General features: G+C 33.8%; 1 protein-coding gene across 1 annotated transcript in view; it reads right to left on the minus strand.

Moving 5' to 3' along the window:
- Positions 1-204: 204 nt before the first annotated feature.
- LOC149808561 (kelch domain-containing protein 3-like) overlaps positions 205-15,137 on the minus strand; it is a 55,322-nt gene continuing 40,389 nt past the window's right edge. The window contains exons 9-11 of the mRNA XM_089979104.1: positions 12,624-12,715; positions 4,817-4,895; positions 205-2,520 (exon numbers count right to left, since the gene is read on the minus strand). Coding sequence (XP_089835230.1) covers positions 2,457-2,520; positions 4,817-4,895; positions 12,624-12,715 — 235 coding nt within the window. The 3' untranslated portion in view covers positions 205-2,456. The remainder of the gene's footprint in view (positions 2,521-4,816; positions 4,896-12,623; positions 12,716-15,137) is intronic.

Here is a 15,137-nt window from a genome sequence, read left to right on the forward strand (position 1 = left end):
TGATGGCAATGTACAGCGCATATCATGACAGGCTCTCCTGCATCTGATTGGTTGATTTTGTAACCTTTTTGTAGGTCATATTTCTGGTCGTTTTTTATATACAAATTTTGGAATATAAACTTACAAAGATCTCAGGTGTGTTCATAATGGCAATGTTTTAACTCTAATGACTGTATTAATTTGCATATAAAGATGAAAGAACACTTTTCAGTATGGATGCATCATACTTTATTTCGGCAAACTGCATATTATTCATTTAAAAATATTCATATCAAAAGTTGAACAAAAAGTACAAATGATGCTTGTCGACACAGGCATTGCATAATAATTATCTGATATTATCCGACTGCTTTACAGTAGAAAACATATACTTTCACATTTCATAAAGTGGCTATCTAAATAACAAGGTTAGAAATTATTCATATTTGGTTTAAAAAAAATAAGCTGTAAACCCAATCTTTGTTTAATAGAAAGCAAATGCCAAGGACTCTGACGGAAAATTGTTAAATAAATATAGAGTAACATTATAATGGATTAGTATCTATAAATGTTGATATTATGATTTTCAAACCTTTGGAACATCATACATTATGTTTTAGGCAATGCACATCATCAATTCCCTCCTCTTTCTAGGTCATTAATTGAGCAAAGTGTTATAAATGGTGGTCAGAGTGAGAGGGATATTGGGAAAAGAGTTCAGAGTTCTTTATGACTTTACAATTTTAACAAAACATTCTCATATATGAAGGATGAGTGAAAGATGTCTAGGTGTGAAAGTGTCACATACTGTTATAGATAGGCAGGAAGGCAACAAATTAAACACAAAAATCCCTTTTACTGAATGCTAATTTTTACCTGTTCTGGAGATATATTAAAGATTTAACTTAACAGATAAAACCTTGAAATCATAAAGTTTAATGCTGATGTAAAAAGAAAATTGCTTATACAAGGGTTTTGGAACTTGGGCAGCTATTAAAGATTGATAGATTATAAATTCTATAAATTCCACTTATTTTGCAAATTTTGCAAAGCTTTCAAAAGAACCATTCCACTCCTTAACCATTTTCTATGCCCATGCTACAACTCAATAAATACATGTCAAACAGGTCAACCCATTTTTCTGTATCACAGATATGCAAGTATTCTCTCTATATAAGATTTACTGATATAAATACAATATTGCCTGAATATACTTGGAAACAATTAAAGAACAAACATATTTTATCATTCAGTTGGTAGCAGCCAATCCCATTATCACTCATGTGCCTTGCTGTACAAATGGCTGTTTCATCTACAAAAACTTCACTAATGACTTTGGCAAGGTTGAAAAATTATGGACTATACAAGAGAAAGTATGTGTTATTTTCACGAAGACTGCAGACATCTGAATGGGTTATTACTCACATAACTGTCAAAACAAAATAGAAACAATGCATACATTTTCTTTGAGAAAACTAAATCATGGTTAAATCTTGCTGCTAAGCATAACACACATACAAACACAATTCAAAACTTCAAACAGAAAAGAAGAAAAAAGAAACTTTCAGCTGTCACACACAAAGTTCATAACTCATTAGCTAAATCAATGTATTTTTTTAATGGAAAAACGCTAGAACTGTATCCAGAAGATTAACCTGAATGTGTTAAATATCTTACTGACAAAGGCAAACCACAGACTGACTAGTATAGAGGGAGGACTGAAATAATGACTATGGCAGTACATGTTTTGCCATCAGATGGACATTCATAGAGGAAATGTAAAAACATAGTCAATTAAAACTTACAAATGGTTGATTGCACTACAGAATTTCTAATTTAAAAATACAGATGTGTATGTTCTGATGTAATGATGGACATTATTAGCACCATCCTCTCATCTTTATTGCTTGGAGTTCAGCTTATGAATACTGTATGGGTGAAGAACTAGTTATGATTGGAAAACAATATCCTAGTTAACATTCACTACTGGTTATCACTTTAACATAAAGAATCAACTCAAGTACCACATTTTGAAACAATGACTCTCACTATTCATAGTGACATTTCATCAGAACTGAAGTACTTGTATGCAGAATTTAAACAATTTCCGTCCAAATTTATATCAATTGTTCAATAGGTTGATGACTGCAACCTGAATATCCTTCATCCTCTAAATGCAGGGTTTGGCCAAGGGGAGTAATTCAGTTCAAGGGAAATAACTCCTTCCAAGCTGCTGGATTTCTTAACGACTGTATCATATACTTATCTTACTGACTTACTAATAAAGTAAAATCATTTAACATGGAAGCAGATGATGTGATACTGACATGGAAGTCACTCCAGCTTAAGTGTACAGAACTTATTTCCAACAAAGTTTTGGCAATAGTAGCTAGCACTCTGACACTCTTTTTTCCACTGACCATATTAAACAGCAGTTGATGGGAATAAACACTAACACTGTCTGTTGCAGAATAACCTCAACCATTTGAGTTCAGTGGTCTTGATATAGAGTTGTTGGTTGTCATAACAGTTAATTCCCACCTGTAAAAGAGATAGTGTAGACAAACTAAAATCTTCTAATAAAAAAGTAAAGATAGAATATAAATAATGGTTTGGGGGTCAGGATTAGTAGGATTTCTCCTTGTTGTTCTTGGTTGGTTTTTACTGTTACCTTCCTGAGTGGATAATGTATACATACTTGGCTTACAAGTCAAACAATCTACCTAATGAGCTACTGCAACTCTTAAGATTTTTGTTTGACAACAATATAAATATTACAGCGAAGAAAGTTCTGACTGGTTTAAAAAGAAGTTGAATTTAAACCATTAATAGATTACTAAATACTGACCAAATGATCAGCCATATTATAATGTAAACATAACATAAATTCTTGCCTTCAGTCAATAATTCAGAAATCAGAGGTCTCGCTAGGATTTTAAAACTAGGAGTCCAGGACTCCCATTTTGGTGAAAATAGGAGTCCCACCATCAAAAGTTGCAGTCCCTTCTTTCTTACAGAATCAACACAGACATGAGTGCATCTATTTTTAGATGAGAGGTTTTCGTAATGTAATCACTCACTATAATATAGCTCATTACTACAGTCCATTGACAGGATCACAAATTTATGGTTTATTTATTTGTATATGTACATGTAGTAATTTTAGGCAAAATAAATAGTATCTGATTTGTTGTTCTCCCCCGTATTTTCGCAAATACATGTAAAGTCAGAAAACAGCTTAGACCTTAAAGCGCATCTCGCGAATTCCACAATATAGCATTGTCCCATAAATTTCTGACCTACATAATTTGCATTTTAAAGTTGAATCTTTAATAAAATAATACCTTGGCTTTGCTTTCAAAGATTTGCATATTTTTTCTGAATATATTTGCCTGATGATTTAAGAAAACAGACAATCTAATAAACTGGTACATCCCAGACTTAGCGAAGTCCGCCATTATTTCCCATTAGGCCTACTTGTTCACTTACAGTTTCAAACTAATTTTATGACAAAATAGTGTACAAGAAGCAGTTAATATATATCCAGATCACCGATTCTGATCTTAAAACACATGTTTGTATGTTTTTCATCAAAGGATAGCATGCAGGAAATTGATAGTTGCTACCTTACTCGGAAAAGGGTTAATGGTCAATCAGCTATCAAAACATAATGCTTGTGAATGGGCAGGAGTTTGTCAACGTAATTGATATAAAAACTAGGACTAGCTACTGATGCCTTGATGAATACATTTTGCTACAACACTAGAACTAATCGGGCTAAGGCGAGGGACATTAAAAAAAATATGGTATGGTCAGTCAATGTACCTCTTAAATAATCACAGGGTGAAGTCGTTTTTGCTTTCCTAACAGAAGAAGGCAAAAGTTTACATTTTAGACGACTTGTCACCCATTTATGAATGGCATTTTGTCTAAGTCTCAACATGTCTTGATTCTAAGGTCACGTTCAGTGCTTACTCCACTACATTCGGAATGAACACAATAACGAAATCTAAATTTGTTTATTTGATGTACTTTTATAAATGACCACATGTACATCTCTGGGTCTTTCTGCCTCTGAATTCAATCACTGTAAATATCAGTACATTTTTCCACCCGGCCACCAGTCAAAGCCTTTGAACTTGCCACCCAGCTATTGCATCATGTTCTTTTTTTAAGTACTCTTCTAAACTGGCAACATGTATGTATCAAGGGGTCTTTCAGTCACTGAATTCTGTCATTGTAAATATCAGCACAGCTAATTAATTAACACATTTTCCCACAAAGCAGGTGGCTGAAGCAGGACTGGCAAGTCTTTGAATTTTGCCGCACACCTATTACATGCATATGGAGGACTCCCGCCTCAGTGATTTTCTGCATCCCATATCAAAAATTGGCGTCCAAATACGCATAATTAAGCGTTCCCAAGATCTCTGAGAAATAGTCTAATCATACAACTTACACAAATGAATATAAACTACTGGTTTGTGCATAACACAAGAAAGATGGAGAGAGCATAATGGACCATTTTTATCATTTTGAAAAATAATGTGAGCAACTGATAGGTCAAACTAATGTGAACATTATTTTCACTGTGTTGTTAACAATTAAGTTTTCATTAAAATATTAATTTGTTGATTTGGACAAGGAATTTTATTGTTTCTACAGAAAAATCAGTGTTTGTTGGATTCTTAATTTTGTGGTTTATAGCAACGACAAAAATATGACAACTAATCATCCATGAAAATAAATGCATTTGTTGTTGCTGTGTTACAATATCACTGAAACAAGAAAACTCTTTATATTTTTTTTTATTTTTCACTAAAACAAACCAACTCACCTGAGATCTCTTGGGAGGCATGAAGTGTCTAATTTATATTCAAGCACAGCTAGCTGACACAATGTTTTTAGTGTTGGGGCTGGAAAAGAAAATTCTGATCATATTTAACAAGCTTCTTGCATCTGTTTTTTGTTACTTTCTTATCTCTAATGACTTCAAAATTGACAAATATCGATGCCAAAAATCTCAAATGCACTTCTAAAAATAATATTGACTTCAAGTCAAATTACCACAGCAGAATGATTTTTTAAATTAATTTACATATGTCAGATAATGATCACTTTAATTAACTGCTTTGGAACAGAAAGCCTCATTGTTTCAAAACTAATTCAACCCCATTCTTTGTCTCCCCCACATACCAACACCACGACACACATGCACCTATGTAGAAAAACCCATTTGTAGTGAAATTTTATTTGGATTAAATACATTTTTTCCTATCTTCTATTAACTGTTAACTTTTATTTGAAGTGCATATGTCCATTCCTTGACTCAGAGTGCATATGTCCATTCCCTGACTCAGAGTGCATATGTCCATTCCTTAACTCAGTGTGCATATGTCCATTCCCTGACTCAGCGTGCATATGTCCATTCCCTGTCTCAGAGTGCATATGTCCATTCCCTGACTCAGAGTGCATATGTCCATTCCCTGACTCAGAGTGCATATGTCCATTCCCTGACTCAGAGTGCATATGTCCATTCCCTGACTCAGAGTGCATATGTCCATTCCCTAACTCAGAGTGCATATGTCCATTCCCTAACTCTGACAGAGTATGGGTATTCTATATAGAATCTACCATTCCTGCATTTAGCACAAATCTCATGCTGGTGTTAAGCTAACTAGAGTGAATGGACATGACAAAATTGTTTTATATAGATAGATGCATTTTATTAATATATTCAGTATGTGCTTTATAACTCTAAGAGCTGCATAAAATGCAAAACATCAAGGTTCTTATGAGTAATGAGTTTAATTCAGAAAAACATGTTAATGCACTACTACACTGAATATGAATGAAAATCCAGCACCAAAAATGTCAGAATCCCATAGCAACAGAAATAAACAACATGCATAATAGGTTATGTTACAAAAATCAAACAAGAACTGTGTTGAAAATGTTAATAGGCTAACACGCATTAATACGTGTAATCAAGGTAATTAATAAATAATTTTACCAATAAAATTATAAAATCTTCATATAAACACAGCTGCATCAAAAAGTCAAAGTTTGTAACTATATTATTTGACTTCAACAATCAAATTTTGTTGTTAATAGTGGTTTTGGGTGTAATCAGAATGAAAAATTGTTATCAATATTATTTGCTCTTATTTGTAACCTGCAATCTTCCTTCATAAAGAAATGATTATGCTCACATGGGCCTTGTAATGCTAACTGACCAGAAGTAGACAAGCTTATGTGCATTACCAACCTTTGAATAAGTTTTCTTCACTAAAGTCAGTGTTCTATGTGTAACATGATATGCAATAATTTTAATTTAAAATCCAATTAACATTATACCAAATCTGTGCAAACCTAGTCACCCAAACTTGTGAACCATTTAAATTAGCAAATCATTCAGTACTGCCATATTGCTTATTGGTGCCCATCCCCACATCTTCGCAAGACAAGATTCTACTGTTTAAACCCTATCTACACCTTGGTGGATCAGCCACCACATCCAATCAAAATTAAGTTGTTCACATTTGAACACTGTTCCTACATAATTGATACAACGGAGCAAACAATGGAAAGGACTGATAAATAATTTTTTTTCCACGTTTGTACAAAAACATCCTTTCTGTTAAATACTCCTGTAATGGCTTCTCTCTGGTTGTTGTTGTTGTAGGGTTTAATGCCATTTTTCAGCACATGATACATCACAGCCAGTATTAATGGTGTAGGAAGAACCCAGGAAATCCCGTGAAAGAACCACCGACCTTTGAGAAGCTTCTCTCTGGTATGCAGTTATAATTTTGATGTTAAACTTACAAAGTATCCTCAACTGCCTAAACCATTTTCCACCGATGTACAAAGAAACAATGCACTGCTGTTACATGGCATTGGTTAGTTGGCATTACATACTAAGGGGGCATGAAATCCAACAGATGTTGCTATGATAAAGCACTCAAATATCTGATCAATCCACCAAGGAGTAGATAGGGTTAACATATTGGAACCTTGGCTAGCAAAGATGCCATCACCATTACTGTACTCTTTTTGAACTGATTGAAGCAAGTTTATATCAGTTATGGAATTATTACTTAAGATGTAATTAGACCTAGTGGAAAATGGTCACAGTCCACTGTGTAGTTAATTTGTCAAAGCAAACTGACCACACAAATATATGTTCATTTGATTTTGCCAAGTATCAAGGGAAGCAAATCCAAGCATGTGTCAGATCATGGTATCCATTATACACAATTCAGTTGACCAATACATGCTGTCTGCCATCCACATAGACAGGTGACTGCTAGTATACATTGGTGCTTCAAAGGTAATCGGTTTTCTGTGAAGTTGCAGCAAAACTATTTTTCTGGTACAATTTTTTTAAAAATTGCCGTTGTCTGGTCGACTGTAGCCATTTCCCATTCCTGCCCTTCAGAGGTTGTTGATTGTAGCTAGTCAGTTGCATGGCTATTTTGGTTATATTACAGAATACAGCAACAAGGCCAGACATCAGCATAAGCGGATTATGATATAACAATGAACTGTTAGGATGGTTTGTCAATATGAAACATGGATTTGTTTACGTAATAGATTCCATTGCATTTTTATATCCATGTTGGCGGCTTCCTGTCATGTTGCCTTTACATTTTACCACTCCAAACCCAAGACTGTATATACAGTTTTTATCACCCAAAAATGTTGCTGCCAAAAATATTGCCAGATGGTATATTTTGTCACTAACAAGTAATTTGTTTTCTTTGCAATTTGCAACATTGGCAAAGCCCAGCGCGATCAATGTTACTGTGTTCATTTCTGATTGTCACCGTATAAGTATTCTGGGGTTCAATGGAAAACTGATAAATATTTTAATGAGATTCAGAACTGTGTTTAAGTTGCTAGAACTGATAGTATGGATGGGAGAGTAGCCAAGTGTAATAAAGTGGTGATGCCTGGCTTTGAGTTTGGAATAAAAACTTTCCTTGGATTGAAAAAATTCTGACTGACAAACAAGAGCTATATGCAAGTGATGTGAAGAATGTGGAAATTAAACTCAATGGCAACTACTGGTTCTTCTAATCTGCAAAGTTCCACATTTTCTAGGCATGAGACATCTTGAGACCACCTACTTGCTAGGTAGTCATAAAATCATTGAACTGCACAGTGACAGAAGCCTGTACAATTCTGCTTCTGTGTTTCCAGATTTTGCAGTCCTAGCTGTAATTATGTTGGTATCACCATTGACATCTGTGGTATGCCAGAGAGGCTTTGGTGTGCAGATATAATGTGATTTTGATTTTTAACGCAGCTTTAACAATTTTTCAGTCATATCGCTACAGTGTCTGCAATGTGCCAGTTTATAGTGATGTCTAACACTGGGGCATCATGCCGCAGACATTTAGCATGATGTCCCACCCAGTCACATTATCCTGACACCAGGCCGACCAGTCCTAACACTAGCCTCTTAATGCTGAACACCAAGCAAGGCAGCTGTTAGTACCATTTTTGTAAATCTCTGGTATGACTCAGCCGGGGATCAAACCCACGACCTCCCACATCTGAGGCGGATGCTCTAACCATTAGGTCACCAGAGCAGTTCAGTGTGCAGAACAAAATCAAGATGAATGGAAGGTCCAGAATAAAACACGAGACCTTAACACAACTGATGCTAGTCAAAGAAGAGGTACCTAGTGTGGAGGAATACCATCCAAAGCCAAGCATCAGAAACCATTCTAACATAATTACGGTGGTAATCCAGCACAATATGTTACTGGGTAAATTGTAACACCTTTCAAAGCCCTAGGGCATTTACTTTCTCCTATTACCAGTGGTTTACATCTGTGCATGCCTGCTGCATTTGAGCATCCTAAGATGGTAAATCTATCCTTAGACTGTTTGAATCCTGTGAGCCCTTCTTCATCAGCCGTTGTTAGCATCCTTCTAGGTGTACATCGCCAATATAATGCAGTTTCATCTGCATTATACACCTGCTCAGGACCTAGATGCTCATCAACTACAAGCTTCTGAAATTTGTCCACAAAACTGGCAGCTCCTTTGTGGTCTGCAGACCGTTTTTCTCAAAACACTTTATGCATGGAAATTCCATGATGCTTCTTGAACCATTGAAGCCATCCTTCACTATAGTCACACTCATGTTCTAATTTAATGAAACAATTGAGCCTGGTCCATTACCATTCTGCCTGACAAGTCCACTCCATCACTTTGATGCTGTCGAACCATTCCATCATCACTCGGTCATACTCAGTACTCTTACCATTTTTCATAGTTTTTCTAATGTTCATTCGCTTCTTGGAATCACTGTCTGAATTGAATTTCAATATTCTGTCTGTCTGCTTCTTTATATTGTAACAATTGATCACACAAAAACAGCATGGTCCCGTTTTTTCAACAGTTCTAGTTTATCTTGTATTGATATTGATTAGTGTTTATGCTTGACACCACCACTGACACTTGCATCTTTCTTAGAAGCCATTGCTAGGGTTATATGTAAGTAAAATAAGCTAACAATTGCATAAAATACAAGTATCACCACCAACAATTCCTGTGTAAACAATCTGAGTGCGTGTCCAGTAAACTAATTTGGCAATGTCAGGAATTTAATGTGCCCTCTCGTAATCTTGTCCAGACTAAAAGTGGTGCCAGACCATCTGTAGCTGGAAAATGGGTGGTTTGCCTGTATCAATATAGCAAATCAGTGGCCCATGCTAAAAGTCTCAATATCTAAAACCAAAAGTTGAGTTTTTAGACAACGCTGAAATCTGAAATTCTAATGACTGCTATTGTATTGAAATTCTAATGACTGATACTCTATTGAATTCTAATGACTGATTTTATAACGAAATTCTAATGAATGCTATTTTATTGAAATTCTAGTGACTTCTATTCTACTGAAATTCTAATGACTAATACTCTATTGAATTCTAATGACTGATATTCTATTGAAATTCTAATGACTGCCATTTTTTTTGAAATTTTAATGATTATTTTCCTGAAATTCTAATGACCTATTTTCTATTGAAATTCTAATGACTGCTATTTTATTGGAAATCTAATGACTGTTATTCTATTGAATTCTAATGACTGCCATTTTACTGCCATTCTAATGACTGATATTCTATTGAATTCTACTGACTGCTATTTTACTGACATTCTAATGACTGTTATTCTATTGAAATTCTAATGACTGATATTCTACTGAAATTCTAATGACTGATATTCTACTGAAATTCTAATGACTGATATTCTACTGAAATTCTAATGACTGATATTCTACTGAAATTCTAATGACTGATATTCTACTGAAATTCTAATGACTGCTATTTGACTGAAATTCTAATGACTGTTATTCTACTTAAATTTTAATGAGTGATATTCTATTTAAATTCTAATGATTATTATTTTATTGAAAATATAGACACTGTTATTGTACTCTTAGATGTGTTATTAAGGGTAATAATCAGTGACAGTTTGAGTACAAAATTATGTGATCAAAAATTTTCAAGATTACAAGGCCAGCACAAAGCTCAATGCCCCCAAAATCAGATCTGATAACTGGAGGAAAAAATCTGTTGAAAAAAGAAATTTAGCAGGCTAATACCATTTATACTTGCTTATAAGTCGAGTCAAATTGCAAACAACTAAGATCCTGATCTGCAGTAGCATAGTACACCTGCAGATCAGTGTCTAAGTTGTCTGTTCTACTGATTATTCCTAACAAACTGAACAGACCCAGAAATACCGGAAATGTATGCGGAAGATTGCAGTTGGACTCATCTTACACGTGAGTACATTTGGAAGACGAATCATAGATAAGTCTTCATTGTTGCATGATTTTAAATTTACTCCAAGTTACAAAATGGCAAAAAATGAATGTCAAAGCTCTGAGCTTCACATTGAGTTTTGTACTAAAAAATTATGTTTAGGAACAGGTAACAAGGTATGGAGCTTCACATTGAGTTTTGTACTAAAAAATTATGTTTAGGAACAGGTAACAAGGTATGGAGCTTCACATTGAGTTTTGTACTAAAAAATTAGGAACAGGTAACAAGGTATGGAGCTTCACATTGAGTTTTGTACTAAAAAATTAGGAACAGGTAACAAGGTATGGAGCTTCACATTGAGTTTTGTACTAAAAAATTAGGAACAGGTAACAAGGTATGGAGCTTCACATTGAGTTTTGTACTAAAAAATTAGGAACAGGTAACAAGGTATGGAGCTTCACATTGAGTTTTGTACTAAAAAATTAGGAACAGGTAACAAGGTATGGAGGTTATAAAAACATTCTTTTGGTCACACTTATACTCATTTTAAAAGTCTGATCTCTGATTGGTCAGTGCTCAGACATAAACCAATCAGGTGTCAGTCTGCTTAGTTCATAGCAATAATGTTTTCAGAAAACACTTAGAATGTGACAGTGAATAAAATACGGGCATAAACTTTTTAATTTTCCTCCAAGAAGTCTTCCATTTTCTCTAAAAAAAATTTAAAGTATAAAAAGGTTTCCATGTTATAATTGTTAAAACTAAAAGTAATTTTTGTTACATATATCTGATTTAATTCATATTTATTTTAATTTAATTGTTTGTCAGATTTAAATTTTTTATTCTATTATATCCTATTATAATGTAAATTTATTCACTAGAGATTATATTTTTCCAGAAAAATGGTTGACCTGAAAAATTCTTTTCATGAACATCAGGTGTTGGTCTGGATGCTGACCTTAATTCAAAATTAGTAAACAAAGTTCTATTTTTATTTTAAAATGATTGGTTGTTGTCAAGGTCATGATGGGGCTTTGGGTTTAAGATGTAAACAACTTTTTATTATGTTTTTTATTTCTTAGAGAAAATTATTGATCTAATCAAGGCTATATTCTGTGTACGTGATATGAACAAGATCACGTGTACCCTCAATTTTGATTTTGCAACTTGGGGGAATTTCGAAACTGCATCTTATAATACAATATGACCTTTGTTTTAGAGAAAGAGATCTCCATTTTGGGCTTTTTATACGGATGTCAAGTTATTCTGTTGTAGCCAGATTTTGAGTTTTAACTTTCTTCAGAACAGTTGGATTTCAAAGGCTTAATTCTTTTTTCTCTGAAAATATTTGAGGAGTGCTCACACAGAAATTTTGGAAAGACACTGCTTACAAATTTAATTTGTATTTCCAACACCGAAGTGTCATTATTTGTATTTCTACAAGGAACTGTAGATAAGCACAGTACTGACTACAGCATATGTCATCCATCTTGGATTTTCCATCACGATTCGAACTTGAAATTATTAGAACATTTGTTACTAGGACTTTTGCAAAATAATTTGTAGATTATTCTTAGATTATTTTTGGATCTGATTCTTGAACCCATAACTTCTTCTCTTTTTTTCTTTTTTACAGAATTTTTCCAGGAAAATAAATTATTTGTTAAATTTTAAAAAGCTTGTTGTTTTCACTCTTTCTGTGTTACTGTTTACTTGAGCCTAAACACATAACATTTTGCACTCTTTCCAGTATTTCTACCTCTGAAAATGTTTTGTAATATTTTTGCAGGATCAGAAGCAAGATAATATACAATCTCAGCTTGGTTAAAACATTGAGATTAGTTTCAGGTTCCTACTTACAGAAGTCTAGTACATGGAGGTCTGAATGATCCATCAGATCTAGGTCATTGTCATTTCCCATAATTCCTGAGCCTTCTCTTTGTCTGGCTGGGCTGAATCAAGAAACAAGATCATGCGATAAAATATCAAACTGATCATGAGATAAAATATCAAACTGACCATGAGATAAAATAACAAACTGATCATGAGACAAAATATCAAACTGATCATGAGATAAAATATCAAACTGACCATGAGATAAATTAACAAACTGATCATGAGACAAAATATCAAACTGATCATGAGATAAAATATCAAACTGATCATGAGATAAAATATCAAACTGATCATGAGAAAAAATATCAAACTGATCATGAGATAAAATATCAAACTGATCATGAGATAAAATATCAAACTGCTGAGAATACTGATGGGTTGGTTAATAATATATACCTCTTCGTTGATAACTTGTGCATAACTGGGTCCAAAAAACCGAGATTAAGTGAGGGGATGCCATTCCCACTGGACATGAAGTAAAAAATGGGGGTGGAGAAGAGGAGTTAATGGGGTTGTTTAATGACTGAATACTCTTTTTGAAATCATGTTGGAAATAATGGGCAATAAAGAATTTTAATGAAGTTGTTTGCTTTTTGTGTATCAATTAGCAGTGATGTAATACACAGTGTTTTCACACACATGATAGTTGCTGAAACCTCGTAGAGTAATGTCAATAGCAATCTTTTAGAGGTTGGCTATAAAGTAATTGATACAAAAAAAGCAAACATCTTCATTAAATTTCATTTGTCAAATACTTTTATTTACAATGTACTGGGAGTGTTGTTTGGAAAGTCAAATTTCTGGCTACAAACTACCATTTTTGACGATAAAAGTGGGCAATATATAAAGGTTGCATTTACCAATTTCTTCATGATCAACAAATGTAAGGGCCAATTGTTTTTGGTATCTTCCAGTAAATAAATGGGATCCGTGCCTAACCTTGCATTATAAATGGGTTTGCAAATTATCCAGGCAAAAGTTATCAAGGAAGTGGTGTATGCTACATTAAACAAGATCAAAGGAATGAATATAAATTTGTAAACATTGATTATCAGGTTCCCAGGGCCTCTGCTAGGCTTCACATTTGGTGACAAATGTGAAAGAGTATTGAAAGTGGCACTATTTTTTACTGACTGACAAAAGTTGGTGGTGAGAAATTTTTATAAAGTTTATATTTAATTTTTCACTGATTTAAGCAACCCAGGCCACTTAATACCTGTTTTCACTATCTGTGGCAGTCAGTGGATCATGTCAGTAGATGATGAATAAGATTTTATTCAAACAGGATTGCAGCTAACTGCAACCTGTCAGTCAGTTTTGAGAAGCAATTAAATGTGATTAGTAGGAAATAAGGAATGACTGGGGGATATACTCTATTGTTGAACAGGTTGGCAAAACGATTTGATGTCATTTGCATGTTGTTAATTTATGTTTATTGCAAACCATGAGTAACAGATGCACTAGGAACTGCTTAGTGTTTTAGGAATTATTTACTTAGATAACATGCTTTTGTGGTCTGAACTTAACTGAGTAACACAGGATGCCACTACAAGGATGCCAGCTGTCGACTGTAATGGACCAGAGTTACTTATATCAATGAAAAATTAAAAATTTACTGTATAAAACACGTCTGTATCAAGCAAAAAGAATATGGCTAATCTATCTCTGAAAAACAAAGATTTATATCCGGTTGTATCTGAGGCCGCTACCAGGTTACTTGCTGCCCCTATTTCTACTGCAGACTGTGAGAGAGGGTTCAGTCGACAAAATCTGATTACATCAAATTTACAAAATTCTATGGGTATACCTACTCTGAAAAATTTAATGAGAATTTCTATTGATGGGCCCAGTGTTGAGAATTTTGATTTCAGGAAGACATTTAAGAAATGGTCTGAGAAAAAATGAGGCAGATATTGATGAAGTGTCCATGACATTGTTGATAAAGACTAAGCAGTATTTTGTATTATCATTTATAAAGACACATTCTTATTTATTCTTGCTTTTCGTATGATATTACATTTATTAATAATTATTCTTGTGCTTCGAAATGTAATAAAAACATGTAAAAACTGTTTTATCCTCATGTTTATACAGATTAAAAATAGGGCCAATATAATATTACACATGTATTTAAGTCCCTGCATCATGGCATAAAATGGCTCCTAGGGCTGAAATTTTTTTAATTGGCAAATATCATAGCGCAAAGAAAAATATTTTCAAGGGAGGCCCTGGGTTCCTTTCTATGATGATAAGAAAATACAAATATCTGTTTAACTCTTTTCTTCCCTTTAAGTCTTTACATTCAATTGGTTAAAATATTCACAAGATATTCAGATAAAAAATATTTAAGCAATTACCTTTTATAAGCAATTACTTTTTATAAGTAATTACCTTTCATAAGCATTTTCTACTGACATGATTCAATACAGAAGCTGTCAAACAGTATCAATGTAGTTTTGTTGGGAGATTAAAAAAACA

This window comes from Sinohyriopsis cumingii, chromosome 1 (assembly GCF_028554795.1).
Source record: "Sinohyriopsis cumingii isolate HCF-2022 chromosome 1, ASM2855479v2, whole genome shotgun sequence".
Lineage (NCBI taxonomy): Eukaryota > Metazoa > Mollusca > Bivalvia > Unionida > Unionidae > Sinohyriopsis > Sinohyriopsis cumingii.